General features: G+C 40.0%; 1 protein-coding gene across 1 annotated transcript; it reads left to right on the top strand.

Annotated features, from left to right (window-relative positions):
* The first annotated feature begins 172 nt into the window (after positions 1-172).
* Positions 173-27,727, top strand: RSPRY1 (ring finger and SPRY domain containing 1). Its single transcript, XM_039353771.1, has 15 exons — positions 173-521; positions 7,863-8,356; positions 10,059-10,111; positions 11,966-12,078; positions 12,845-12,971; positions 13,780-13,838; positions 15,685-15,751; positions 16,882-17,013; positions 20,046-20,161; positions 21,041-21,184; positions 21,940-22,051; positions 23,679-23,781; positions 24,946-25,098; positions 25,281-25,385; positions 26,757-27,727. Exons 2-15 carry the CDS (start codon positions 8,010-8,012, stop codon positions 26,851-26,853), a joined length of 1,728 nt encoding a protein of 575 aa, XP_039209705.1. The 5' UTR covers positions 173-521; positions 7,863-8,009; the 3' UTR covers positions 26,854-27,727.
* Positions 27,728-27,820: the final 93 nt, after the last annotated feature.

The raw sequence follows: 27,820 nt of genomic DNA, 5'->3' as shown, positions 1-27,820 counted from the left end.
AGCTACAGAAAGTTGCCTCCTCCCTCGTCCTCAGAATCCGTCAATCAAATGAAAGGGAGAAGCGATTGGCTCAGCTTCCCTCTAGTTTGGAGTGGGCGGGCCTGAGGAACGGGGCACAGAGAGAGAAAGAGAGAGAGAAGGAAGGGGCGCGGCTCGGTTGCTCGGAGATGCGGCGCTGAGGAGTGGGCGGGGCCGCCGGGCGCGCGCTCCCTTGGCTCGCTCGTGCGCAGGCGCGCGCTGAAGGCGGGTGCGCCGGGCCTTTCCGCCTGGCCGCTGCTGAGGAGAGCTGATGGCGCGAAGAGGCGGGAGAGCTGCCGCCGCCGCTTCTATCGGGCCGCTTGGCTTGAGGCCCTGAGGCGACGCCGGGCTCCATCGCCATCCCTGGACGCCGGCCCGCGCCCGCCAGGAGCCCCGCCGAGCGGCTAGCGGAGGGGGCGCGGAGGAAAGCACCGCCGCGTAGAGAAGGGAGGACCTCGCCTGGGGCGTCTTCGTCTGGGCAGCCCTCGGAGCCCTCCGGGGAGGTAAGGAGGCGCGCCCGGCTGACCCTGGGAGGGAGGTATTTCCCCCCCGCCCCGTTCACACGTTCGCGCAGACCCGTATCGCCGCACACTTTATTGTTCTGCCAGCCTTGTAGGTAGCCTAGCCGCGCTTGCACACCCTTTCGTGTCGTGTTGATGCTCCTGGTCTGCGCAGGGGAGGACTCTCTCTGCAGGCTCGTTCCCGATACGGCATTTCCACTCGCACGTGCAAAAGGGTGTGTGTGTGTGTGTATGGACGCGTTTGCCCGATCTCTGCCGTGTCCACAAATGCGGGCAGGGCGAATGGCCCGTTTGCATGTAGGGTGCAGTGGGGAGGAGGAGGTCCGTGGGGGGTACTTAATCCATGGATTTAAACCCATGCCCGCATTTGGAGATGCGGATACATTTGCAGGTACAACAACCAGTATGGATCTGAAGTGTGTTTTATTTATTCGCTGCCCCAATCCAATAGAAAGGGACCAGTTGATGCAAGCATTGCTTTGTGTTCCAGTTTTCTCTCTTCGGCTTTCTGGCTGTTGGGTTTATACTGGTTTCTTCATTGGTAGTAAATGGTCCTGAGTGACATATTGACATAGCTACCTATGTTCAAGGTAGCTATGTCAATAATCTAAATAAAATTCATACATATTCATGCAGTGCAGATTATGAAGAAGGAAAGGGGGTGGGAAATAGCATTTTGCTCAAAACATCCATTCACAGGTAAGACTGGGGTATGGCACTCTGGTTTACCAAAATAAATAATATCCCTGGTAGGATTTTAAAGTGCATATACTGGCTTATATTTTATTAGGGTGATGTATCTCTCTCTCCCCCCCCTCTCTGAATCAGTTCCGGGCATCTTTCTTTTTTCAATAGTCTTTTCTCTTTATTGATTTGTTCTGCTTTGCCTCCTATTACTGTGGGTGCCTGTCTGTAGGCATGACTAAGTCTTCAGTGAATGCAATTTGCTCCTCACTTCAGCTATATTCCCCTTCTCTCGAACAACCTCCTTGCCTTGGCTTGCCTTAATTGTCTTTTGTCCTCTCACCAGTGGAATTAAAAAGAAAGTACAACACAGGCAATACAGGTAGTCTGCAGCATATGACTGCTCAGTTAGTGACTCTTTGAAGTTACAACAGATCCCAACAAGGATTCAAAATTGGTGTGTGTGTGCCCGCACGTGTGTCCTCCAGTCACATGGCTGCATCTTGGGCGCTCAGCAACCAGCTCGCATTTACAACCATTTGCAATGCCACGAGATCACATGACTGCGATTTATGCCATTTTTGCTGAAAGCTAGCAAAAATGGCATAAATTGCTGTTCTTGTTAGCTTTTTGTTGCTGGCAAAGACCACTCCATAGCAAAAAAATGAGGTAATTTAGCAGTGACAATCACCACAAAAAAGACAGTAAAATTGGGCACAGTCACATAATGGCCCACTTTACGACCGAAATTGTGGATTCAGTTATGGTTGTAAGTTGAAAACTACCTGTATGCTATTCCCTTGGTCTGTACTCAGTGTATAATGGATTGACAGAAAAAGCATAATGGTTCAGCATGAAGCCCATAACTAAGGTGCTTATGAACCTGTACCCAGTACAACCTTGAATGTGGACCCATCCTGATCTTGGGAAGGAAGAAGTGCATTTCCAAAGGTTTGGAAACTAGGGAAAACTGAAACGCTGTGAAGAAAGGGACATTGTCCTGAGAGGAGAGCCAGAGGAAAAGAAAGTTTCACTAGAGATAAACATCTGTTGGGAATAACTGTGAATGTTAATGCCCCCAAAAATGGACAGAAGTGGAATGGTTGACTTTGCTCAATATTTTATTTTTATCACAAACTGGAGTTTCTCGGAGATTGACAGCTATTTCCTCTTTCTTCTTAAGACCAGTAATGCACAGATCACATGTGCTGCTGATAAGTAAGGAAAGAGAGGTTATTAAAAGCCCAAAGTACAAACACAGTGAAAGAGCTGCCTCTGGGTGCTTCAGTGGTTAGCTTTGTGTTTTCCTAGTATTGTAGGCTTCTCAGGATATAGATAATTCTGTTCATGTTACTTTCAAAACAGTAAAATGATCCATCTCTGTTGGGAGAGATTGTCTGTTGCTTCTTTTCTTGAGTTCCTGCCCAAGCAATGGGTGAGGACATTTTTTCTTTTTAGACACCTCTCTTTTTTGTCTTTTTTTAATATATATAATTTTCTCCCCCCTCCAGTAGTATGCTAAAGGGAAAGGAAAAATCTCATCAAAATGATCACTTGCATAAGAGTTAAAGACATTGTGTACTTTCTGTCTAATCCTTCTAAAAGTTGTATCTTTACCTCCTATATAATGATTTCTCTTTCTTCTGACTCTGTTGCTCTGATTTTTCGGGGATCTCAAGGGGTACATCGCTCTTTAGACCCTAAGTCAAGATGGAACTGTTAGTGCCTCCTTAGAGAAGCTGCATTTGAGTTAAAACACCAACAACATGCCCTTGTTTACTTGGAACACTCCTTTGGCTTCAGATATGAAATGCTGCACATTCCTAGATAGCTGCTTTACTTAAGGCTAGCAAAAGTGTCCTTCAAGGTTTTCTTGCAATTTTGCACTTATCAGCTGGGCAGAAAAATAAAACAACCTGCAAATAAAATTGTTGTTTTTGCATAGTTACAGGTCTTTTCATATTTGCAGAAAAATGGACAATAAATTAAAAGGATTTTTAAACATTAAAACTATTCATAAAAAGGGGAAGTTGCTGTGTAAGTAATCTCAGAATAGAAGTTGCAACACTTATTTTGAAGTCATACCACTTCCAGTACCTAAACTCTTGAAATAGCCTGTTTTGAAATCAGAATATTTTGACCATTAAATGTTTTGCATACCTCTACGTGAGGTTTTTTTCTTCAGATTTTTTTTCACTTTCCTCACATAGAATTGGGTCACCCTATTTGCTTAGTTAGCCATTATGGATTTAACAAGGCAGAGTTGATTAGGATCTCACAATATTTAACAGAATATCAGAGTTGGAAGGGATTTTGGAGGTCTTCTAGTCCAACCCCCTGCTCAAGCAGGAAGCCCTATACCATTTCAGACAAGGTTGTCCAGACCTTTCTTAAAAACCTCCCGTTCCACTGGTTAATTGTTCTCACAGTCAGGAAATTTCTCCTTAGTTTAGGTTGCCTCTCGCCTTGATATGTTTCCATCCATTGCTTCTTGTCCTTCCTTCAAATGCTTTGGAGAAATAGATTAACCCCCTCTTCTTTCTGCCAGCTCCTTAGATGTTGGAATTCTGCTGTCATGCCACTCTTAGTCCTTTTCCTTAAACTAGACATACCCAATTCTTGCAACTATTCTTCATATGTGTTCAGTTGTCTGTTAACTGTGCTAAACACAAACCAAAGAATTTACTTTATGATTTAGTATGATTTAAACTAAGTTATTAGAAGTAAAGTTTTGGGTTTAGGGTTGGCTAGCACTATGTCCTAAAATAAAGGATTGGGAAGGCAGAGAAAAAGGTGATCATAGTTAAGTGCAGATATAAGATCCAAACACAGGGCTCCACGCAAAGATCTATTTCAGTTTGAAACTGCAGATACCTCCCGTAAGTCTCGTGTGGATTATTACTTTTCTGTGTTCTAATAGCAAAATCACTAGCCCTATATCTAGTAAAAATACTAAAACACAGCTATCCAATAGATTCCTGGTTACCTTACAGATGAGGGTGAACATTGTAGATTCAAACACAAAAATACCCCATCAGTGCTGATTTTCCTCCATATTGTTGAATAGAGAGTTTGGGCTATGAAGTTGAGTGATTGGGACCCGGAAGCAATTTAGTGATCGCTATTTTCCAATTGGATCTTTGTTTTTTCCAATTTTACAGATGGTACTGCTTGCTACTTTGAGAAAAGTGAAACATGATAAGTAGTCTTGCCGTGAAGAGAATTAAAACTGTCTTCTGCCCTTCAAGTTGGGTGTTCTGGGCTTTATTTTCAGTTGAATGTGATGTAAAGTTTGCTGATCAGTACACTGAGACACATTTCACCTGTCTGAGAATTTCTTATGGCATTCCAACCATTCTTTCCACACATTTTGTCATAAACTAGGCAGAGAATGGAGAATAGTTTAACTACTCAATGACAGCATAGAAACAATTGCGGAATTCTCCTTGATTGCTCTTTTGTGATAAAAATTGAGCTGCTTTTTTGGGGATTAGAAGAAAACTATCTCAAAATTCCCAGGCTATTAGCTAAATTGGTAAATTGAAAAACATCTTATGAGAACATCATGACAACCCATTCCAAATGCTACCAAGAAAAATGCATAGATGCTCTCATCCAGAGCTGAAGTTATAGAAAAGAAAAGGATGTGATGTTGAGAAAATCTATAGGGTATGGACTCAGATGAATAATCTTATAAGTAAGATCTCCAATTAATATTTTCTTATTTTTGACTTATTTTTGTGTAAGGCATGGCTGCTGTTCCATGTATACATATCTGATTAAAGTCAATGCCTGTGGTTTAGTATATTTGCTAGACATGTACTGAAAAAAAAAATGCTAGGACTTTCCAGTAGTAATTGAAAGAAATAAAATGGTTACAGTCCTACAGCTTTTTTCAATAGGATCAGGATGGCTGAGTGGTCTTGGTTCAGCATGTAAAAGCTTACAAAATTTATACTGTATATTTTTTTATTTTTTACATTTATGTATCGCCCATGTCCCTTGAAGAGTGACTCTTTGTATGTACAATTTCATAGCCTGTGGAACTGTGTAGTTTTTAATTACTAGAAAAAAAGGGTGGGAATGCATCATTTTATCATAGTCAGCATAGTATGATTAACTCTGAGCCACGTAGTTCTGTGGCTGTTGCGTGCAACTGTTCAACAGAGCAAAATGTGTCTTAAAAAACAAGGGTTCAAGAGGAAAAAACCAAAACATTTTATGGGAGGATATAGGCTTTTGCTTGGAGCAATTTTATGGATAAAATTCATATCCATATTCTGATGTGGGATATGTTATGGTTCAAAAGACTTGGAGACTAACCGTAAGCCATTTCTTTGGCTTCCTATGTGGTGTGAACACAGCCAATTGTGGCCTGTTCAATAAACTATGGTTAAACAACATTGCATGTTTGATAACAGTTGAATACAATTAACTGACTTTAGTTGTGGCTCAAATATGCCTTGAAAACCAGTCATGCAGATGCTTAAAAATAGTACAGTTGTAGCTCATAAAATCTTTTTTCCCAATTTATCTTCAGAAAATGCCATATGCTCCTTATTATGCCCTTAATTTATCATGATGGAAACTGGAGTGGATGTGAATATATTAATTGTGTGTTTTGTTTTGTTGGTTCTTTGAAAGTGTTGGTTGCTGTACAGTACAGTATTCTCTTATAAACCTTGCTATCAGAATGCTTGATGTAGCCTGTTCATGAATATCTCGCTATTTCAAGTTGGATTAGGACCAAGCCATTAGTAGAAATGAGTGTGTTGATATATTTATTTTGCACTTTGAGAAACGTCAAGCTTTGATTGTAGATGGCCTAATGGCCAGTAAGATATGAACACTTAATTATTTATACGTACTTATTAATGTTCACCATTAATGGCCTGTCAACCTGAAAAGCAGCTTTGAGGTTAATGCCAAATATCCTCCAAACTTTGGGCTGTAGTATTCTGGAAGTTAAAACATGTTTATGATTAAAATAGAGATTTTGTAATGTTTTGTAACAACCAGTGAATTTAACAAAAACAATCAGGACAAACTTATGGTAAGAAAATGTGTTTTTTAAAATAGAAATGTATTGAGCATGAACTTAATAAACAAATTTAATGTTAGAATATAAGGAAAATCTTGATGTGGTGAGATAAGGCATGTCTTCAGTAATTCATCATATTGGAAGTTCTCACATATAGGGATGTTTTGCAAGAGAGACAATAAAATGTTTTTTACTTTTTGGGATCATAACAAAGTTGCTAAATAGCATTTATGGGTAAGCTATCTGAAAGCTATGAGTTTTCATATATTGACAATCAATAAAGAAATTGAAGTAAGCTTGGTGGTTGAAATATTCAAATTTTCTTGGAATAATTATTTTAGAGCAAGGATTTTTTTTCTACACTGATATGGTTATGGTATAAAATTCTTAGAATCTCTGAAATAGTAGTTCTTTTATTACATGTTATAGAAACAAGTGGATTGGTAACCATTTCTATCACTTTTCAGTCATTTGGATTTCTTATGTAAGAGTCCACATCAGCTTTGAAAATATATTTTGCGATTTAAAGCAGTTTTTAAGAGGAAATATGTATTGTGTGAGTACATTGTCTAACAAATTAAATAAGCAAACATTGCATAAATAACGGCAATTGCATGCTTATGTTCATTAAGCTAGGTCATTGGAAGCATGGTGTGCACTTTTTATTCTGATAGAGAAAAGTACTAGAAATGAAAAGATCCTGAAACATGCTGACAATTTTCTGTCTGTGTTGCTCAAAAAATAGAACTTTTGCTCCAAGAATTTATGTCTGATGCAATTGGTTGGCGAATGTTGCTAAAAATACATTTGGCAAAGTAAGATACAACAGCTGAAAGCAACTTGGTAGTTTAAAATCCTAGTGGTTCTTTGCAAGTCTCATTTCATAAGTATTTAGTGCTGCCAGCCACTATTGATGAACGTGGAGTCCTTGGTGCTCTTTGAGCTTGGTGGTTTGCTTACAGACAATGTGTTACTAGACTAGTAATATCTTCAGTACAATAAAGAAAGTATTTGTAGCTGAGGGTTGAAACTAGCAGTTGATGATGTTGCCTAGTTTGGGTAATGAAATGTCTGCAAGAAAACAACCATCATTGGCACACCATAAAATTCAAAAGCCCTGACTACTAGAAGTGTATTTCCAGCATAGGAAGTTTACCTAAGATGCATCTTGCTATGTCTGTCCCAACCTTCGAATGGTAATAAAAGAAAAGAGCTGGGAAAGAAAATATTGTGGCCCATCAGCTTCTGGCAGCAGACTGGATGCTAATACTGGTTTGGCTTAACCTTTATATAAATATACAGTATGCAGCTGCTTAGGTCTGTTTAATACATACACTGTCATAAGAGAGATGAAAGCAGATATTGAGGAAGAATTTGTAGAAGAAAGGCAATAGTGAAAAGAGTATAGATATAAAAACTGTAGCATGATAATGGTTGTGTTAATTTGATCATGGGACACTTCTTACTTCAGCCGCTGTATTTATGCTGTTTGTATATTGTTCTATATGCTTTTGCATAGTCTTTAATTGTTCATAGTCATTATAATTTAAATCCAGATTGATTTGGGTGTGCTTTTTTTTTTATTTCTTCCTTTGCAGGCCTGTTTCAGACAACCAATGAGTATCACCAGTGATGATGTCAGAAAGTAAACCAACCATTTCCTGCCCGTTCCAGTTTTTACAAACTTGTATGATGCAAAGGCTACAATTCAACATCCCAAAAACATTGATTTTAAAACTGTCTAGATGATTGTTGTTGCTTTGGTTGTGCTCTATGCAAGCAGAAACCTTTTCCAAGGTTTACAGCTGACCTTTGAACAGCACATTCTGTGTTTGCTACAAACCTTGGGAGTTAGCAGCATGGGCAATTCCTGTGTTTGTCGAGAAGACAGTGGTGCAGAAGAGAATGCAGAATCCAGGAATCACCAGGCAGAGAACAGCAGAATGCCTGTACCTGAAACAAGGAGCCATCAGAGAGACCCAGTACGGCCCCCCCGGCGGGGGCGGGGGCCACATGAACCCAGAAGGAAAAAGCATAATGTCGATGTGTTAGTCCTTGACACACTGGCAGTAATTCGGACCTTAGTAGACAAGTAAGTGTCTGGAGAGCAATGAGACAGTGCGTGAACCTGAGTGCGACAGATTCTTCAATTGCTATCTGGAGCCATCAGAGGGCTTAAGCTCTAGACTTAATGGGGATAAAAATGGGTGTGTTTGTGGCTTCCACATTTTCAGGATGCTGAATCATTCTATGATAACATTGGAAAGTACCTATTAAAGAGGTAGTTTTGGAGAGAGACTCTTAACTGAACCCTGTCTCTGGTGACAGATTTGTAATTTCTGCTAACTTTTCAAGAAAGATTGAATGAATTAGATCGGGCTCCTAACCAGGGCTGCTCACACCCCCTGGGGGTGCAAGATGATATTCCAGGGGGTACAAAAACTTGGGTTTTCAAAATTATAGTGTATCTGCATAATTCATTGCTGTTATTTGAAATTTTTGTAAGGGGTGTAAGAATATATCAGAAGCGTTCTAGTATAGAAAAGGTTGGGAACCACTGAATTAGCTACTAAATCAGCCACTTTTAGTCTTGCTTCTTGGAAAGTTTGGAAACTATATTTCAGTGGTATAGTGAAGCTATTTATGTGTCTTTTGGTTCAGCCTTAGTTTTAATAGTATCTAGTTCTGCTTTAATAACCCTAGTTCTACTTTATAGCCTTTCATCAGTCAAGGGTGACACAATCCAATTAAGAATAAGTAGAATATAAAAGTTGTTAGTAGGCATTAATCAGAAGCATACGTTGTAGTGAAAGAGGCTAAAGCTGCTTCCACAATCTTTGAAAGCATACACATTCTTGACAGGAAAGAATGTGTGTTACTAATACTTGTAAATACTCTTGGGATCATTGCATAAGCCACATTTTCAGGATGTAGATAGTGAATCATTAGATGAAAGTAATTGGAAAATGTCTGCATAGAAGACAGTTTTGGGAGAAGCCTTTATCTGACTCCTGTTTCTGGAATTTGAGATCATTGCCTTTTATTGCCAAAAAAGGTATAGCTTTGTATGTATCCAGTCACCAAAAGTCAAGCTTAACAAAGAAAACTTTGCTTTTTTAACTACAGAGGTGCAGAGCCAGCAAGCTGTGTCCCTCTACTACACCTCTATTCCACTGGCTTCTAGATGATGTAATAGATAGGTTACAAAAAGAAGAAGTGATAGAAAAGGAAGAGTACAATGTAATTTGGGGTTTTAAAAGAAGACTAGATAAATTCATGGAGGATTGGTTTCTGAGTGTCTCTTATCATGATACATGCTATCACTAAGATTAGAATCATACACCTCAAATACTAGACATTTAGAAAAAGAAGAAAATATGGCTGTTGTTTCCATGAATTGTTGTTGGCATTTGATTGGTCGCTGTAGGAAAAATATGAGTAGTTGTTAAGATGTTGGAGCAGATCCAGCTTCAAGTCTACCCCCTGCTGTTGAAGCTCACTGGTTTACTAATCAGTGCCCATCCAACTCATCGTTTACTATGCAGATTGCCTGAGATGCTGGGAGAATGAAAGAGGCCATTTTAAACAAACTGCAGTGACCCTCTTAACACTTGTGGTAAGAATGGTTGTAAAATGGGGCAAAATTCATTTAACAACTGTCTTGCTTAGCAATTGAAATTTGGGGCTGAATTGTGGTCCTATGTTGAGGACTTTTGTATTCAATGTGGACAGGTAGGAATGTACCAGCTTGGTAATAATTAACAAGGTTTTTACTTTTTTTTTTTTCCTTTTAGTGATCAGGAACCTCCTTATTCGATGATGACCTTGCATGAAATGGCAGAAACAGGTATTTCCTTTCCATTGGGTGGCACTTCAGTTGTCCTTTGCTGAAATAAACTTTTCACTCTGGAAAAAAGTACAGAGCTGCAGTGTGTGTTTATTAAGTGAGGCTGATCAATTATTTAAATGATACCTCTGCCTGACAGCATGCTTGGTAAAATAAAGTAACTGTTTCTTTGATAAGTGTACCTGTTTAATCTGGCTAAATTTCTGAATTATGCTGTTGGAAAAATCAGCCTGCCAAGTGACTTATTTTGTTTCTACTGTGATCGAGCAAAATGGTCTTAGAATCACTAAAGGAGTAGCTACATACTTTACATCGAAATGGAAAAGATCATTGTAATTAAAAACCAAGGAAGACCTCCAGTGTGTACTAATACCTCTAGATTTTCCTTATTGTGTTGAAAACAAAAAAGCAGTTTAAGTCTGAGTAATCTTCACTATGCCTTGATCTGCACTGTGCTTTGCAAAATCTCTATCATTATTTTCTTCCCTTTTTCTCCTAGCAAGGAACTAGGAGACAGGGCCAAATTAAAACATTATCCCTGACTAAAGTGATTACAGCAATTCTTACAGCATATGAGAATTCATCATGACTCAGTGTTCTGTATATGTTGTGGGAAATATGATTGGCTGCCTCCGATATGCTGAGAAAGATAGTCTAGCTGGGTATGACTATAGGGTGCACCCCCCCATCATTTCTACCTCCAACTTAGGGTGAAGCAATGCATTTTTTTTATCTTTGACTCCCGTTAAAATCTCAGACAGAATTTGGGGCTTTCAAAATGAGATTGGGGAGTCAATGTGCTTGAATTTTGTCTCTTGTGTAGGTTCCAATTCCCTCAGCTTTCTTTGGATAATTCACTCTCTCAGCCCAATTTACCATATAGAATTATGGTTGTGGGTAAAAAGGAAGAGGAGAGAGAGCACAATAAAAGTCTCTTTGAGCTCCTAAACAGGAGGATATAAAGGTAGTCCTCGACTTATAACAGTTCGTTTAGTGACTGTTCAAAGTTACAATGGCTTATGACCATTTTTCACAGTTACAATCTTTGTAGCATCCTCATGACCATCTGATCAAAATTCAGAAACTTGGCAACGGGTTCATACGTAAGACCATTCCTGTGTCCCAAGATCATGTGGTCACCTATTGCAACCTTTTGACAAGCAAAGTCAATGGGGAAGCCAGATTCACTTAACATCCGAGTTATTAACTTGTCAACCGCAGTGATTCACTTAACAGCTGTGGCTAGAAAAGTTGTAAAATAGGACAAAACTCATTTAACAAATAGCTCACTTAACAGCAGAACGTTTGGGCTCAAATGTGGCCGTAAGTTGGGGTCTACCTGTGAATCTAACAAACAAGATGGCTTCAGCAGAAAATGGAGATATACTTTCCCATCCCACACAAAGTAAAGAGAGCAGAATCTGACCCTACAGGAATTGTAGAAACTCATAAGTCTTGCATGTAATAAAATGCATTGTCTTCAGTGGAGAATATTTTGCTCCACAACTGATTGTGTGTATCATCTGTGGAAGCTGTCAAGTTCTGTCTCCAGCACCATTTGCCAAAAACATCTTGGGTTCCACAATGTTGTGTAGCTGCATTTTGTGCAAGGGGAAATTTGCCCTGGCATTCTGTTCTGGTATGACGAGTATCTGTCTTGTCTCCAAGAGGCACTAATTTTGTCCTGCCATTCCACTCTGGATCAACAACCGATCATTTATTTTTAACATATGTCTGAGACTATTTATCCCATTGAATTATTCAAATGCTGATGAAATCCTGCTTTTGATTAGTGGTATGTCTCTTTATTTCTTTAAGTTAAGATATTTGCTTTTATTCTTTGGTGGTTGACAGATGAAGGATGGCTGGAAGTTGTCCAGTCCTTAATAAGAGTTATTCCATTAGAAGACCCCTTGGGACCAGCTGTTATAACTTTACTCTTGGATGAGTGCCCATTACCAACCAAAGTAAGTTAAATATATAGATTGGTCAAATAATAACTGATTACATTTATAGCATGTAGTAGCAGCAGTTCTAAAGCAACCACTTTAAAAGTCTGCTTTTTAATCTCTTTGATTTTAATCTCCTTTAGAAGTGTGCTTTTTTTTTTTTTTTTTAAAAAGCAGGTCTCGAATAAAATATCTCAGAGTGGTTGAATGGGAGATGTTTGTCAGTTTTATATCAAAAATATAACTTGGATAAAAATTCAGAAGAAAATTTAAAAAAAATCAGTGATTCAAACCATATGTTCTAACAAAACCAATTTAATATTAATACAATATGTACCTTTCATAATAGGTCACAGTGTAATGTGTCCTTAGAGTAATGCTAAATATATGGATATTATTTATATAACTAATTTTCTAAGTTCTATATTATATTATTCATTTTAATTCATCTATCATCACTATTGTTCATATAAAAAACCCTATAATTTGTGCCTTGTTAATTTTTAGTTGTTTTTGTATCCTATTGCTATAGACCTTATAGATAAGTTTTTTCTCATAATATTAAAATATCAAAAGTATTCGCAGTCCAATAATAGGAATCGAAGAACGTTTGCTTTTAATTTTCTGTTTTTTTTCCTCTGATTTTGAAAAGCTGATAATTCTATTATAAAATGGTCTAAAAAGTTATCTGCTCTGAAAAAATAGGATACCCTATTTTGGAATGGAATTGAATGTTTCTCTCGGTGGTCTGGCATTTCAACAGCCTGCTCCTTTTCCTGTGTAGGATGCATTGCAGAAATTGACGGAAATATTAAATTTAAACGGAGCAGTGGCTCTCCAGGATGCCTGCCATCCCGCCAAGCATCGGAACACCACTGCAGTCCTGGGCTGTTTGGCAGAAAAGCTCGCAGGTAAAGAATCTGGGATGTCTTCCTGTCTCTTTGGGAAGGCTGTAGTTCAGCTCTTTAGGATTCCTCCACGCGCCACTGTTGTTTCTAGGTTTTACAGCTTCACCTAATCTGTAATAAATATATTGTCTATAATTAGACATTGCTCATCGAGCTTCCTTCAGATGACATGACAGTATTTTAATCTCTTCCAATTAATTTATAATTTCTGTTGCTGTTTGCCAGAATGCAGCACAGCCAGTGGTGGGATTCAAATAGGTGAACTTCCGGTTCTCTGTGTGGATGCCGCTTCCAGAAGTCCATTCTGGGCCTGGGCAACAAAAAAATAGCTACTGGTTCTGCCGAAGTGGTACAAATCGGCTGAATCCCACCACTGAGTACAGCTGTTTATGGGTGGTAGGAGTGAGGTGCTTACATATATGTCCTTTATCTACTATTCTTCCTTTGAATCCCTCTTATATGGCAATATCTACAGAGGGGAAGTCTGGAACTTGTTTCGTTGAGAGGAAGGCGGGAAACAGAATGTCACCATTGAATTTAGCCAACTTTTTTAGATGGACAGACAAGACTGGAGGTGTCAGATTATGTAAATCGCTTTGTGTGTTGCTCTGTGTTCTTCTGTGGTAACGAGAGAGAGAAAACATAAAAAAACATGGTCACAGCTATACCTTCTTTGCTGGAGGCTCCTCCCTTCTGTAAAACGAGAGAACTGGAAGGGCAGTGCAGCATCCTAAATGTTTCTGAAGAGACTTCTTGAACAATGTAAAACAGCACCTTCGATGCACGTGTTTCATTTTTAGTGTTTTTACAGGCCCGGCAAGTGTAGGTTTACTCAGCCAAGGAATCTTGGAGTACTTATTGCAGAGCTTGGTGAGTACCAAAATAAATCAGTATTCTAAGTATTGTGTGTCAGCATGGAAGGGATTTCTATGCCCTGATCTCATGTAGTCTTGTGTCACTAAAAAAAAGGAAGCCACCGCATAGTGTCTAGCCCAGGGGTAGGCAACCTTGGCTCTTTTATGACTGGTGGACTTCAACTCCCAGAATTCTGAGCCAGCCAAGTCATAAAAGAGCCAAAGTTGCCTACCCCTGGGCTAGCCGTTGCAGTTATTTTTCAGCGGCATAGTGAAGGTTGACAGGCTTTTGTAAAGAAGAAGACAAGACCCGTAGTTCAGGAGTAGAATGTCTGCTTTGGGGACCGACATCGCTCCAAGCCAGTCTCTACATGGTTACTGCCAAACTTTTCAAAACCTGCTCTTGATGCAGTTAATAATATTTTTGCTAGTTAGATGGACTAGCAGTCCAGCTTTATAGGGCAGTTCGAATGTTATCATTTAGCGAAACAATCACATAACTACTAACATATTTTCTTGGGCAAAACACAGGCGTCATGCTCACTTGATCCACCATCCTATTTTTGCTTTTGGTGAATTTGTATATGGAATTATAAATAAAATCTGAGAATCATGCTAGCTTCAGCTGTAAGAGCAATACAGAAATAACTCCAGCATTTAAATTTAACTACCTTTTATCTTTTAAAGTAGTCAGGCAACATGTCCTTGGAAACTTAAGGGAAAGCATCTATAAAATTATTACTTAAGTGCCACTAAAAATACTTGTGCATCTGCTGCATTCTTTTCTTTAATCATAGATCAACTAACCAAAGCTGTGTATAGCATTGTAATATAAGGATTCTGTCTTTTTACTTTTAGCATTAGCATTGAAGTCACTGTTATTTTGCATCAAATCCATGCTTACTTTTCTTCACTTTAGCAGTATAATTTACATGGGGAATCTCATCATTAGTCACACTAAAGCTTCAGAAGGGACTGTTAAAATGAAAAAGGGTCTTCCTTCAGCCTTGCCTGGAGGCTGCAGAGAGATAGCTAAAGATAGGTGGGCCTGGAATCAAAACCTTAATGGCCCCATTTAATATTTAATTCTTTCCTCAAAGAGATAAATATATCTGAACTGGGGTGAAGGAGGTTTGAGGTGCTACTGACATTCTGGAAGAGGTGCCGAAGACTGCAAATGGGATGGTGTAACTCAGGGGTCCCCAACCCCTAGGCCAGGGGCAGGCAACCTCGGCTCTTTTATGACTTGTGGACATCAACTCCCAGAATTCCTGAGCCGAGGTTGCCTACCCCTGCCCTAGGCCATGTCCCACTGCCGGCCATAGTCCGATCAGAACTGGGTCACATGAGCAGTGGGCAAGTATGTGTCTGTGTGTGTGCGCACGCGCGCTCCATTTGCACAAATTGTGGACACTTGCATAGAACCATTTCCTCTCCCTCCCTCGGGCCACCAAGCCCAAAAGGTTGGGGACCGCTGGTGTAACTTACCTCTGCACAAATTATGGTTCGGATGATGAGGAAGCGGCTTTAGTAGTAGTTCTCTTCTTTGCCATTTCAGTCTTCCCTTTTCTGAGTGAAGAAGGGAATAGGTTGTCCTGTGGCTAGAACTTCTGGCTTTTTCACTTGCTAAACCAGAATAGTTATCTTATTTCCTTTTGTGTAGGAAAACAGTTTGTATTGATGCCTGGATCGCTGAAGCAAGCCTTTGTCTTCAGGCTATTTTTATTGTGTTTAAAGAGTAATTTTTCTCAACTCCCCCCCAAGCTTTTTTTTTCCTGTGTTGAAAAAAATCAACCAGCGCTTGATTGTTGAAGACAACTTTGGGGAATATTGAATGTAATAATTTACCTTCTTTATCTTAGGAGTTCCAGTCCCATCCGACAGTCATGCTTTTTGCACTAATCGCCCTGGAGAAGTTTGCGCAAACAAGTAAGCGTGCTCCTTGGAAATGCAGAGTTAAAAACAAAGCGGATCCTAGGATAGGCTAATATGTGGGATATTTTAGTTACAGTATTTTGAGCATTTATATGGCTGCCAAATCAAACAGCGTGACTTTGGCTAGCATACAAAGAACCCCAAAGATAACAACATGTACCATTGAAAACCAATTAAAATAATAATAACATGCAACCAGGACTAAAATACACTACATTGTAGCTCACCCAGAGAGCCAGTTTAGTGCAGTAATTGAAGCATTGGGTTACAAAATGGGAAGCTACAAGTTGTAGACTTGCATTACACATGAAGCCATCTGAGTGGCCTTGAGCCAGCCAGTCTCTCTTGCCGTAGGAAGGAGGCAATGGCAAACAGTTTCTGAAATCTGCTCTGCTCACCCTGACCCAAAGGCCTTGGGAAAGGACCAGGTCTCAACTGCCTTTTAGAAAGGCTTTGAAAGGGGTTGGATTTATTCCTTTCTTCTAAAATCCTACCTGGCTGTGGTCAAGAATGGTGGCATCATCAGTGTTTTAAGCAAATACCATCAAGTAGCAATTTGTGTGGGTGCCAAGATCTCCTGGCTGCTGCTTCTTTTCACACCACTGGAGATGGCAGTGGAGAAAGCAGGAAGGCTTGTCGAAGGAGAGCACGAGCGTTGAATCCTCAGCCATCCCTCGATGTGGCCTTCAGGGGTGGAGGATGACAAATTCTGTCATTCCTCTGAACACCTTGAGGGTGTTGTTGAAGACTTTTTTCCCAAGTTTCAAACCTGCAAGGGACTAATTCATGGTCAAGAAATGGGGCAGAACTGATGTGCCTCTGGCTTGACCTGCATTGTCTGCGTTCAAAATTTGCATATCTTAAAGAAGAAATGGATAGTAAAATCAAAAGGCCACTGATCTGAACTCGGCTCTGAATGGTGACTCCAGCTGGAGTTGTTTTCTTGGCCTCTGGGCCTGTCTGCTGAAGCTTTAATGGATTAGGGTATAATTTATATAGTGTGAGAACAGGGAATATTTGGGGGGGGGGAGAAAAAAGCACAAAAGCTCTTTTTCCTCGTGGAAATGCTGGGTCTTTAATGATCACCATTTTTTTTCATAACTGTGAACATATTCCAACTCTAGGTGAGAATAAAATGACAGTTTCTGATACCTGCATCAGTGATCAGCTTATTTTGTTAGAGAAATGGACCAATAATCCAGACTACTTAAAACGCCAAGTTGGATTCTGTGCTCAGTGGAGTTTAGACAATCTCTGTAAGTAATAATATTTTCTTACTGTGAAGTGATAATGTTTGAAAACAGCATGGTTATTAGAAGTGTCTAGTGTTTGCAGCAAAAGTAACAACCCTTAAAACTAATATGTTTATAAAATAAACTGGCATATTCGTTTCATCAACTGTTTGCGGTGCAATTCCTGAGTGGTATATAAGCGGCGTGTGTGTACTTACATGTGTAAGACGCAGTAGGAGGAGGAAAACTGAGAGAAGCAGCAGTTAATACAGTTATTTATTTTATTTTATTTTTATTTATTTTTCATATTTTCCAACCAGCCATCTCTGGGTGGTATACAACAAAGTAGTAAAATATAAACGTTTGAAGCTAAAAATTTTTTAGAAAGGGGTATAACACAGATATTCCTGTTTATATTTAATACAGCTATGTCTCTGTTAATCCATTAGTATTAAATCTTTTGATGAACTGTAGTTCTGGAATTTCTGGTTGAAACTGCCTTGATCATACAAGAATGGCAATCTGAAGGGCCAGCTTGGGACAGCTACTACTGGATGGGATAGCCTAAAATACTGAGTCACTCATTTATCAATCTTGAAAACTCTGACGCATCTGAGCTATGCTTCAAATAAAATAAATTCATAATAACTTGGTAAATATTTAGGGTGCCACCTTCTTAGTTTTACACTTAAGCAAGGAAGAGGGTGGGTACCAGATAAGAACAACGCATAGTATGAGAGGCAGGGTAGTATAATAAGTGAAGGTGTTGGACTAGGAGCAGGGGGTTAGGGTTGTGATCTGAACAAAGACAAAAAGTAAGGAAACATACGGATAGAAACATATTTGTTGAATGCTTTTGTTTTTTAAGATTTGCTTTGCTAAAGGCTTCCCTTTAGGAAATTAGCAGCAAGCTGGCCTATTCCTCAAGTTGTTATGAATGCCTCCTTATGCAAACCTATTCATCCAGGAGAAGTAGGAAATGTTACTAGGAACGGTTAGGGAACATTTACAGAACCATCTTGTTCTGGCATACTTAGGAAGCCAGCCCGCGATTATAGGCTTCTTTTATCCTTGACTTCTTTCATTGCCCCTTTTTGAAGTCTTGAATTTATTTTTTGGGGGGACATCTGAAAAGAAGGTGCCCTTTAATCTGCCCTTAAAGATAAGAGTCACTAGGATCAACAGCAGTAGCTCAGTTGCTGGTGGAAGTTGAGTCATGGAGCAGAGGAGGTCCCGTCCTGAAAAAGCTGCATGGACAACCAGAACAGTTCTGGCCAAGTTCTCAAGGGCCAGCTTTAACCTTTTTCAAGCCTTGCATGGTTTAGCTACAGGCCTGTCCACCTCTTTCCTCAGCCTTCCTGGCTCTGCTGTCCTTAAGTGGCACTTGATCCTCCATGGAGATTGAGCCAGTCCATTTAATATTTCCTTTAATTAAATTAATTCTCTCCAGCTGCATTTCTCCAGGTCTTGTAGCTCATCCAAACATTTCACTGACGCACTATTGTTGTGAATTTTAATTCTTCTAAATCCATATTGTTTTTAGCACCTGTGCTTAAAATATAATATTTTTTTGGTTTCAGATCAGACATATTATTAGTAACGGTGATTATTAGGGCACGATATATCATAAATTGGGAAATTAGACAAATAGAAATAATACATTGTTTTGTTGTGGAGCAGGGGGTCTCCAAACTTCGCAACTTTAAAACTTGTAGACTACAAAGCCTAGAATTCTGACAGTTGAAGTCCACAAATCCTAAAGTTGTCAGGCTTGAGTCTCCTGTTGTAGAATATAATCTATCACGATTCTCCATTGCTAAAATGTATGTAAATTAGGCATGTAAATTAGCAAAGATCTTCCTTTTAGTGCCAGCAGGCTTGAGTCTCCTGTTGTAGAATATAATCTATCACGATTCTCCATTGCTAAAATGTATGTAAATTAGGCATGTAAATTAGCAAAGATCTTATTTTAGTGCCAGCGTTTAATGGCAGATACAATTTACAGTATGTTAATCAAGTGTGTTAATAGCCATGAATTTATCTATTTTAACTGGTTTTCCTGACTGGAGAGGTTTTAATTGGAGATTCTAAGATGTTTATTTAGTCTGTAAGCAAGGTTCACTAGACTTTTCTTTTGTAGATTAAATAATGTCAGCCAAAAAGACAAACTGGTTTGAGACCCAGCTGGGGGGAAAAGATACAACATGACATCAGTGCTATATGTCCTGTTTTGAATGCTGTTGGTTTTAGATAATTTAATTCATTTCTAAAACAAATATCATATCAACTTTCCGATGATGAAGTCCTTCACTATCGAGAAGCCATTGAAATTGCATTTCTTAATTGGTAAATTAAAAATAATCTCTTGCCAGCATCTAAATGTAGCTAGTATTAATAGAATGTGTATGCTGGCTTGCTAGAAGCACAGATTCCCTGGTTGTATTATATTCCATCTCTAGTTTAATCAGAGAAATAAGCCTCCTGGAAAAATACTAACTGCATTATCCCTAGCCAATATTTATACCCAGAGCCATCACTCTTAAATTCAATATATAACTGCATTTTGGGGAATGTTGTATATTAGTATCTGCTGTTTGCAGGCTCCTTTTTGGTTCTTCTGGTGGTGGTGAGAATGGATCCTCTCTCTCATCTTGGTTAGAGACATGTAGAAATCACAGTCCCTGGTTTGCTCTTCTTTTGACATGCTAAAATTGTAAGGCAAGCTAACGATTCCAATTTGTTAGAAGAAAAATCAGCTACGGATTCCCATTTGCACATAATGCTAAACACACCACAGATGGAGCAGTTGTGCTTAATTGCTTTTGCTGGCAGAAGACAAGCAGGAAGCATTTTGCATGTGGGCTCATTCCTGTTAAGCCCAAACTCTAAAGAATTCGGGCTTTGGATGCCTGTCATTTAAAGGGATAGTTGCTTATTCAGAAAGGACTTGATTCATTCTTAAAAGGCCGGATTTGAGAAGCTGAATTCAGTTTTCTAGGCTACCATTTCTACACTGCTGGGACAGTCTTTATAATCTTTTCTCTTGTTTCCTGCAGTTTTGAAAGAAGGCAGACAGTTTACCTACGAGAGAGTCGACCTGGCCAATGTGAGGGCTATGCTGAATAGCAATGATGTCAGTGAATATCTGAAGATCTCACCGCACGGGTTGGAGGTAGCCTTGTGTGTGTGTTTTTGTGTATTGATTATGAAATATTGTTGTGCCTTCTCCACTTCCCTGAATAAGTCTAGACTAGAGGGGAGGGAGTTTCCATGAACTAAAAGACATATTGTTTTCATAGCGTATATTTTAATTATTTTGCTTTTAACTCAAATCAAACAGGATTTTTTTAAAAAAAAAGATTTCTGTGTAATTAATGGAGAAAAGTGCAAACTATAAAGGCATGCTGGGTAAGATCTGTAGTTCTTTGGAGACACAAAACAAATACACCTTTCTCGATTGTCTCACCACATGGATCTTAGCTTGAGAAAGGAAGATGGGCCCTCTTTATTAATAAGTGCATGGAGGTATATACATGCAGGGAGGCCTCGGCTTGTTACCATAGTTGGGACCAGAATTAATTGATAACGGGGGGGATGGCTGGGGAAAAGGGAAAGCTAGTTGTATCATTTTACGCACGGAAAAGCCAGATCCAGCTTCACTACTTCTGTAACCACCTAAACTTTAGTAAAGTATACTCTTGGTAAAACAATGGGCCAGGGTCTTTCTTTGCTAGATGACTGAGTGGGACATGTCTCCTGGATATTCTTTGCACATCTTCTTCCTTTCTGTATCAGATGTTTAGTGATCTGCCACACATCAGTGCTGTCCTCTCCAGCTCCAAGCCTCAAGATGAATAATATTACAGCACTCTGGATTCCTAGCCAGCCTGTTGACTGTGCTGGTTGAGGTTTATGAGACCGACAGTTCCCAACAAATATGGGATTAACACCTTGGGAAGCTGAGTGCTTTAATGTGCCCTTGGGCGCTCCCAGTTGTGCCAAGTTTGAACATGGACTTTACTTTTTTTTCTTCCACGTTTTTGTTTGCTAGGCCCGATGCGACGCTTCGTCTTTTGAAAGTGTCCGATGCACCTTCTGTGTAGATTCCGGAGCTTGGTACTATGAAGTCACCGTCATTACTTCCGGAGTGATGCAGATAGGATGGGCTACTAAAGACAGCAAGTTTCTCAATCACGTAAGTGCTGCTTTCTTCAGCGGGAATCTCTCTGCCAAACTGAACTGGCGCCGGACAGATCTCCCTATCCTCTCACATCTTTATCCCACCTCCGAACGTTTGGCTTGAAAGGAACTTACCTGGATAGTAGTCTTTGTGGCATGTCTGCTGAACTGCCTTCCTTAGAATATTTTCCTGGATTTTGCTGTACAAAGCATTTGTAGAAGCCAAGTAATCTTTGACTTCTGGTCATCTCTTGCAGGGGCCATGGTGAGTCATTTGCCCTGCTGGTATTGCTCTTCAGGCCAGCTGATGGCCATTCATAAGGGGGGGAGGGTTCTGGACAGGAACCTGGGGGAGAGCAGTTCAGATCTCTGCTCATCTTCCAGGCTCCTTTGGCAATCCTGAGCTTTTCCGTTTCTTTCAGCTTAATCTTTACTTTGCAGCAGGTCTGATCGAGACACAGTTCTCTTGCTCTGGTTATCTTCCAATAATTGGTTAGATCAGAACACAGGCTGACAGTTAGAACAATTAATCCGTGGAACAACCTGCCTCCAGGAGCTGTGAATGAATGCTGTGAATGTTGAGATTCTCCTGACTGTTAGTCAAATAATTGTGTAGGTGGAGCGTGACACGTCCTTTAAATTCTTAAGAGGTGCAATTAACTTAAATACTGTTTTTAAATTAAAAAAAAGGTTAGAAAAACTCTTTAAATGGCTCTGGCTCAAATGGCTCAAATTCAGAGAACGAAATACTCTATTCTCTATTTCCTGAAGGAAGGTTATGGTATTGGGGATGATGAATACTCCTGTGCTTACGACGGCTGCCGGCAGCTGATCTGGTATAATGCCCGAAGTAAACCACATTCTCACCCATGCTGGAAGGAAGGTATTATATTGTCCCACCTTTTTTTTCTCATTGCTGATGTTGTGTCACCTTGCAGTTGGCCCTTGTTTTCTGGTTAGCCTAGAATGTGGAGCACAGACAATCATCTAATTTTCAATGCTAGGAAAATCTTACCAATGGATGGAACCAATTTCAAATAAGTGGCTTCCTTTTGCTTTAAGTCAGGGGTGTCAAACTCGCAACGCCATGTGACGTGTTGCAATGTACTGCAACTTTTTTTCCATTGCCAGCAATGGGGTGGGCGCAGTTTTAGCATGATGCATCCGGCCTGTGGGCCAGCAGTTTGACACCCCCTGCTCTAAATGTTCAAGCAGAAGGTGGGCAGCCATTTTTCAGGGATACTTTAATTCGGATTGCTGCGTTGAGCAAAGGAGTTGCGCTCAGTGGACCCTTTCTGTCTGTGATTCTAACACAGAGACTTCAAAACGGGGAAAAAAATGTCATGAAATATATTTTTGAACAATGGAGCAAGATACCTGCAGCTGCAGGAGTCTCCCCCAGTAAATCTTTTTAATGGGAATATCTGTACACCTGTTTCCTGTGCTTATTGTTAGTTCAGCACTTCCGCAGTGATCTTGTGAGTTCAGGAGGCCTTCCTCCATGGAAACAGGGTAAATTGCAAATACTGTAGCTAATTAGTAGGCTAATGTTTGGTAGGCAGAATAAAATCAATAGACTGTGTGTTGTGAAGGTGGCAGTGGACTTTGCAGCAAGCCTGAATTTGTCAGCCATTTATAGCACTGCTGCATCTCATGAACATCACATTGATGAGAGCCATACTTCTCTTAATATGTCAAACACATTAAGACAAAAATGTATTAATTCATCTTGGATGGAAATTTGCAGGATCCCTCCATATTACAAATTGTAAATAGTTTTTCCAAAGAAAACATGTACCTGCAGTTAAATTCTGTGTAGCTTTCTAAATCCTTTTTTTTAATGTGATGAAATGCTTTGGATAACAATGCTGCTAGTAATTCAACTAGTAAATCATGGTTGGCATGTCAGAAGCCAACTTCAGAAATAGGTTCATTCTTTCTGTCTCTTATTGTTATCTCCCTGCATTCTACTATTTCTAGAGTAACTGATGTCGGTTCTGGTGCTGATTTAACTTTTATCTTAACCAGGATTTGAACCAGGCTTACAAATCCTGATTAAGATAACTCCTGGTGTTGGTAGTTTTCTTGGCTTTGGTTAGATGGAATAAATATGGTTATAACTGCTAAAAGGAGGAGGACAGCATTTATTCTAAGATACTATCCCTGTTTGCAAGACTGGCTCTTAATTTGCAAACATGTAATTTATAGAGAACAGTCATATATCTCCTCCACGTATCTGAATATTTATTAAAAGATTTTTCTACATAGGGATAGAAACACACAAAAGTGGGGAAGATGGAAACATGAGTCCACAGATTCTTTCAAACCCCTTACACAGCATGACTGGGTGTTATGGGGAACACAAATGTAACCGAACTGAAATGGATTTGGGGCTCTTTCAAGGAATTGTCAGATAAGACCTGAGCTGCCTATTCCTCTTTTGCAAGGCGCGGTGATGGCGTCTTGGTGATATCTGTGTTTCCATAACTTCTTTTCTTATGTTAACTAAGGTGACACTATAGGATTTTTACTGGACTTGCAAGAGAAGAAGATGGTTTTTTATTTAAATGGGCACCAGCTTCCTGCTGAGAAGCAAGTCTTTTCATCAGCTATGTAAGTACATCCTTCCGAGGGTGGTGACCATTTTGCAGTAGATGTCCCTCTTTGCAGAATTAGGAATAAATATTTAGTAAAGTAAGACTTGACCTTGAGGAGGACCAAAACCTGATCTAACCGAAGGAGCCCAGCTGTATATACAGATTGCTCTGATTCATACAAAATGTTAATCCCCAATGAGGATTTATTGGCTTGTGTTTTTACTAAGCATGATGGGTAAACCCACTCATTTTGATTTAATACAGTATTAAATCACTGGGGCTTTTGTAATAAATCATGGATTTTTAAAATTCTTGGATGTGAACACTACGGTAGTATGGCTTTGCTTTGGTCTTTTGAAATAGTTCTTTTATTTTCATGTGCAGCTGACCTAGTTCTTATATTCTTCCTTCCCTTCCTCCACCAGCCTATTCTCCGGGGAGATGCTTGTTTTGTGCTTTCTGTGACTATTTTTCTGTGCCTACTGAGTTTTCTCAAAGCCTATCTCAAGGCTTCTTCCTTAATGGGATATAGCAATTTTGAATTTCCAGTCCCCCGCAGCTAAGAAAAGGAGAGACAACAGCTCAAAGTGGCACGTTAACAACTGTTGCAAAAAAAAAAAAAAAAGATAATAAAATTGGGTCAATCACATGGGTGACCTGATTTACCACCATCACACGTTATGACTGTGATGGGCAGGCTCCATTACAATCATAATTTGTGGACCACCTATATGCTGTCCTCAACTTACAACTCTAATGGGGCCTGCCCATTACAACCATAACTTGTGATGGCTGTAAATTGGGTCACTCTTTTGTGGCTAGGGAATTCTGGGACTTGAACTCTACCCATCTTCAAGTCGCCTGGGTTGAGAAACATTGATGTAGAGCATGTCATTCAACCCATGCTGATAAAAATTACTCCCAGCCACAGAAGTCATCTGTGCCTTCAAAAATAAACACCACACCCCCAGCTGTGAATGCTACTCCCCTGCTGGCATTCTTTCTCTTAAAAGAAGTGTTGGGTGTGATAAAGGTTGGAGTCCAGGCTTTGGAGAGCCACAAAAGACACACAGCCATTGTCTGGCTTTAAAAATCACGGGTATTTCACTATGAAGAACTAACTGCAACAGGTAGCTTGTATTGTTGCACTGATATTTTTTTCCCCTCCATTATTGCACAGTTCCGGCTTCTTTGCTGCAGCTAGTTTCATGTCCTATCAACAGTGTGAGTTCAACTTTGGAGCAAAGCCTTTCAAGTATCCGCCCTCTGCAAAATTTAACACCTTTAACGATTATGCGTTCCTGACAGCGGAAGAGAAAATCATTTTGCCAAGGTAATGTGCGTGGATCTGGAAAGCTGGGATACGCCTTTGTGCTCTGCATTCTACCTTTGTTTGCAGATAGTAAATGATTGTCTTCCTTCAGTGAGGAGTTAATGGGCTGCTTACCTTGGTGTGGATGTGGCTGCCTCATCAGTTATGTGTAGATTTTTCACCTCCTGCTATTTAATCTTCAGACATAGACGCCTGGCCTTGTTAAAGCAAGTGAGCATTCGAGAAAATTGCTGTACGCTTTGCTGCGACGAGATAGCTGACACAGAACTGAGGCCTTGTGGACACAGGTACCTCAAGAAACAGCGACTTTTGATCCGTGTTCCTTATCATTTCAGTCCCAATCTCCCCCCCTCCCCATCCATTGTCCTTGGCAGAGTGAACAGCTGCTGAGCGCATCTGGTCTAGACACATCGATACATTGTGATTTATCACCCCAGTTTAGCCCCACATTTCTGTTGCTAAACAAGCCAGTTGTTAAATGGGTTTTGCCCCATTTTATGACCTTTCTTGCCACAGTTGTTAACCGAAACGGCTTAACAGTTAAATGAACTGTGCAGTTGTTAAGTGAATTTGGCTTCCCCCGTTGACTTTGCTTGTGAGAAGGTTGCAAAAGGTAGTCTCACCTGATCCCGGGACACTGCAACCGTCATGAATACATGCCAGTTGCCAAGTGCCTGAATTTTGATCACGTGACCGAGGAGATGCTGCAACGGTCGCAAGAGTGGAATTTGATCCTAAGTCACTTTTTTTCAACGCTGTTGTAATTTTGAATGGTCATAAATGAACGGGTGTAAGTCAAGGACTACCTGCACACCCCCCAGGCAGTATTCAGCATTGTGTCCAACACTGTGATAGACAGAGTGTTGTGTTGCAAACCCTGCCTGTGCCTCAGTGATGGGTCTTGCCTCACACCACTCCAATCACCATCTTGCTGACACGCAGCTTTTACCGTGCAAGAGAGGAAGGTTGTTTTTGTGTGCTGCTTTCCCTGTGAAGATCTTGCCAGCTGTTGATTAACCTGTTGGGAGCTGTTCTCATTTTTGGAGAGACATCATGTGGGTGACTCACCCTACCTACAGCCTGAGAAGACACGATTCCTTCTCTTCCTCAGGGCTCTATCCCATTTATTGATTGATTTATGTAGCCGCCAATCTCACCAAAGGCACCAGAGTTAAACCAAGAATTATAATCCCTCCCTCTAGCAAATTCAAATATAAAAACCATAATATAGATATCCGAAAAAAACAATATGGAGGGAGAATAAAATGGATCCTTCAGGAATGGAGTCATCAAGAGGAAGCCTCCAGCTGTTCATTTCACTATCCCCAATTATCCCCGGATTAGATCTGCTAAGAGGAAGTAAATGTTGCTTGCTTAAAATCTGTGCCAGTGTTTCTCAACGTTGGCAACGTTTAAAATACATGGACTTCAACTCTCAGAATGTTGCCAATGTTAAGAATCCCTGATCTGTGCATTCCCACTTCCACATAATAAGTTCCTGCCCTAGAATGCGCTGTGTTCCCTAGTTCCTTCTAAATATTTCCTTCATGATGGAGGTGCCCAGCCAGACCCACAATAACCCTCAATATATTTTGCCCCGCTTTAACACTTAAGGTTGCTCACCTTAATAACCTCTCTCGTGTTCTTGCCTCTTTTAGCGATCTGTGCATGGAATGTGCCTTGCAACTGGAAACCTGCCCTTTGTGTCGGCAAGAAATTCAGACCCGCGTCCGACAGATCGCTCACATTTCATGACACGGGGAGAAAGTCTCTTGGGGATTTGCCTCCGGACCATTCCATCCAGCGTCAGAAGAAAGCCAGCTCAAAACGAACTCCATCTCGCTTCCCCCCTTCCCCCCCCCCCCGGCCGAAGCCCAGCCTCATCCCCATAAGGACCAGAGATGGAAGCCTGTTGGATTGCTGCACCGTCTCGTCATCGCGAGATGCTTTCGTTTAGCAGTCATGAAATTTAGTGGTGAAAGCTGACTTAACTGTTTAATTTATCCTCATTCAAGACTGCTAGGGAAGCCTTCTTCATTCCTTTCTCTGGTTAATTTTTGCCTCTCCTTCTCAACTCTTTCCACTTAACACACTGAAGACTTTGCACTGGAAACATTGAATGCATAATCTCCTAAAACGGGGATGTAGCTGTTTCCCAAAGCCTTTGTTTTGGCAGCCATTATGCATTTTTTTTATTACTTTGTCACTATAGTTTCCTGCTGGTCAGAGTACAACCCCTCTCTCTATATTTTGGACTGTTTAGCATAGAAATGTTAAAAGAGACTTGAAATCTACATGAAGAAACTGATTTTTGAGGAAAATTAGTTATTTTCATTTGTAATATTTCTAATTCCTTCAATTTCAGTACCTGCAATTTTGTGAAAAAGAAAAACTAATTTTCAGGAGGAATTCTTATAAATGCAGCCACAGACTGGAGATAGTTTGATATTCTAGGTATTTTTAAGGTACCATTGATCATTGCTTTTTTAAAAAAACAACAACAACCCCAATCTGTTCTCGCAAGTTCTGTACATTTTGAAAATACTGAGCTATGGATCTTAAGATCTGGGAAGAATATGGAGCAAATGTGTTAATATTGTTTTGAAGAAATACATGTTTGAATAGCAAATTGCCTGATTTGGTTAACTCCTATTTAGGATGATTCTGACTAATTTTTACATTATGGTATTTGGCTCCCATTAGTTCTGTAAAACAGTTGCAT

This window comes from Crotalus tigris, unplaced genomic scaffold (genome assembly GCF_016545835.1).
Source record: "Crotalus tigris isolate CLP2741 ecotype Arizona unplaced genomic scaffold, ASM1654583v1 scf7180000018525.42219311030:4301911, whole genome shotgun sequence".
NCBI classification, from domain to species: domain Eukaryota; kingdom Metazoa; phylum Chordata; class Lepidosauria; order Squamata; family Viperidae; genus Crotalus; species Crotalus tigris.
This window is presented reverse-complemented; position numbering and strand designations above follow the sequence as displayed.

What these genes read in the sequence shown, in the direction of transcription:
- RSPRY1 (XM_039353771.1), top strand. Translation starts at nt 8,010, where the DNA reads ATGATTGTTGTTGCTTTGGTTGTGCTCTATGCAAGCAGAAACCTTTTC. An exon ending in CAAGTCTTTTCATCAGCTAT is followed by an intron (nt 23,782 to 24,945) that starts GTAAGTACATCC and finishes ATTATTGCACAG; the next exon opens with TTCCGGCTTCTTTGCTGCAG. An exon ending in GAGAAAATCATTTTGCCAAG is followed by an intron (nt 25,099 to 25,280) that starts GTAATGTGCGTG and finishes TTTAATCTTCAG; the next exon opens with ACATAGACGCCTGGCCTTGT.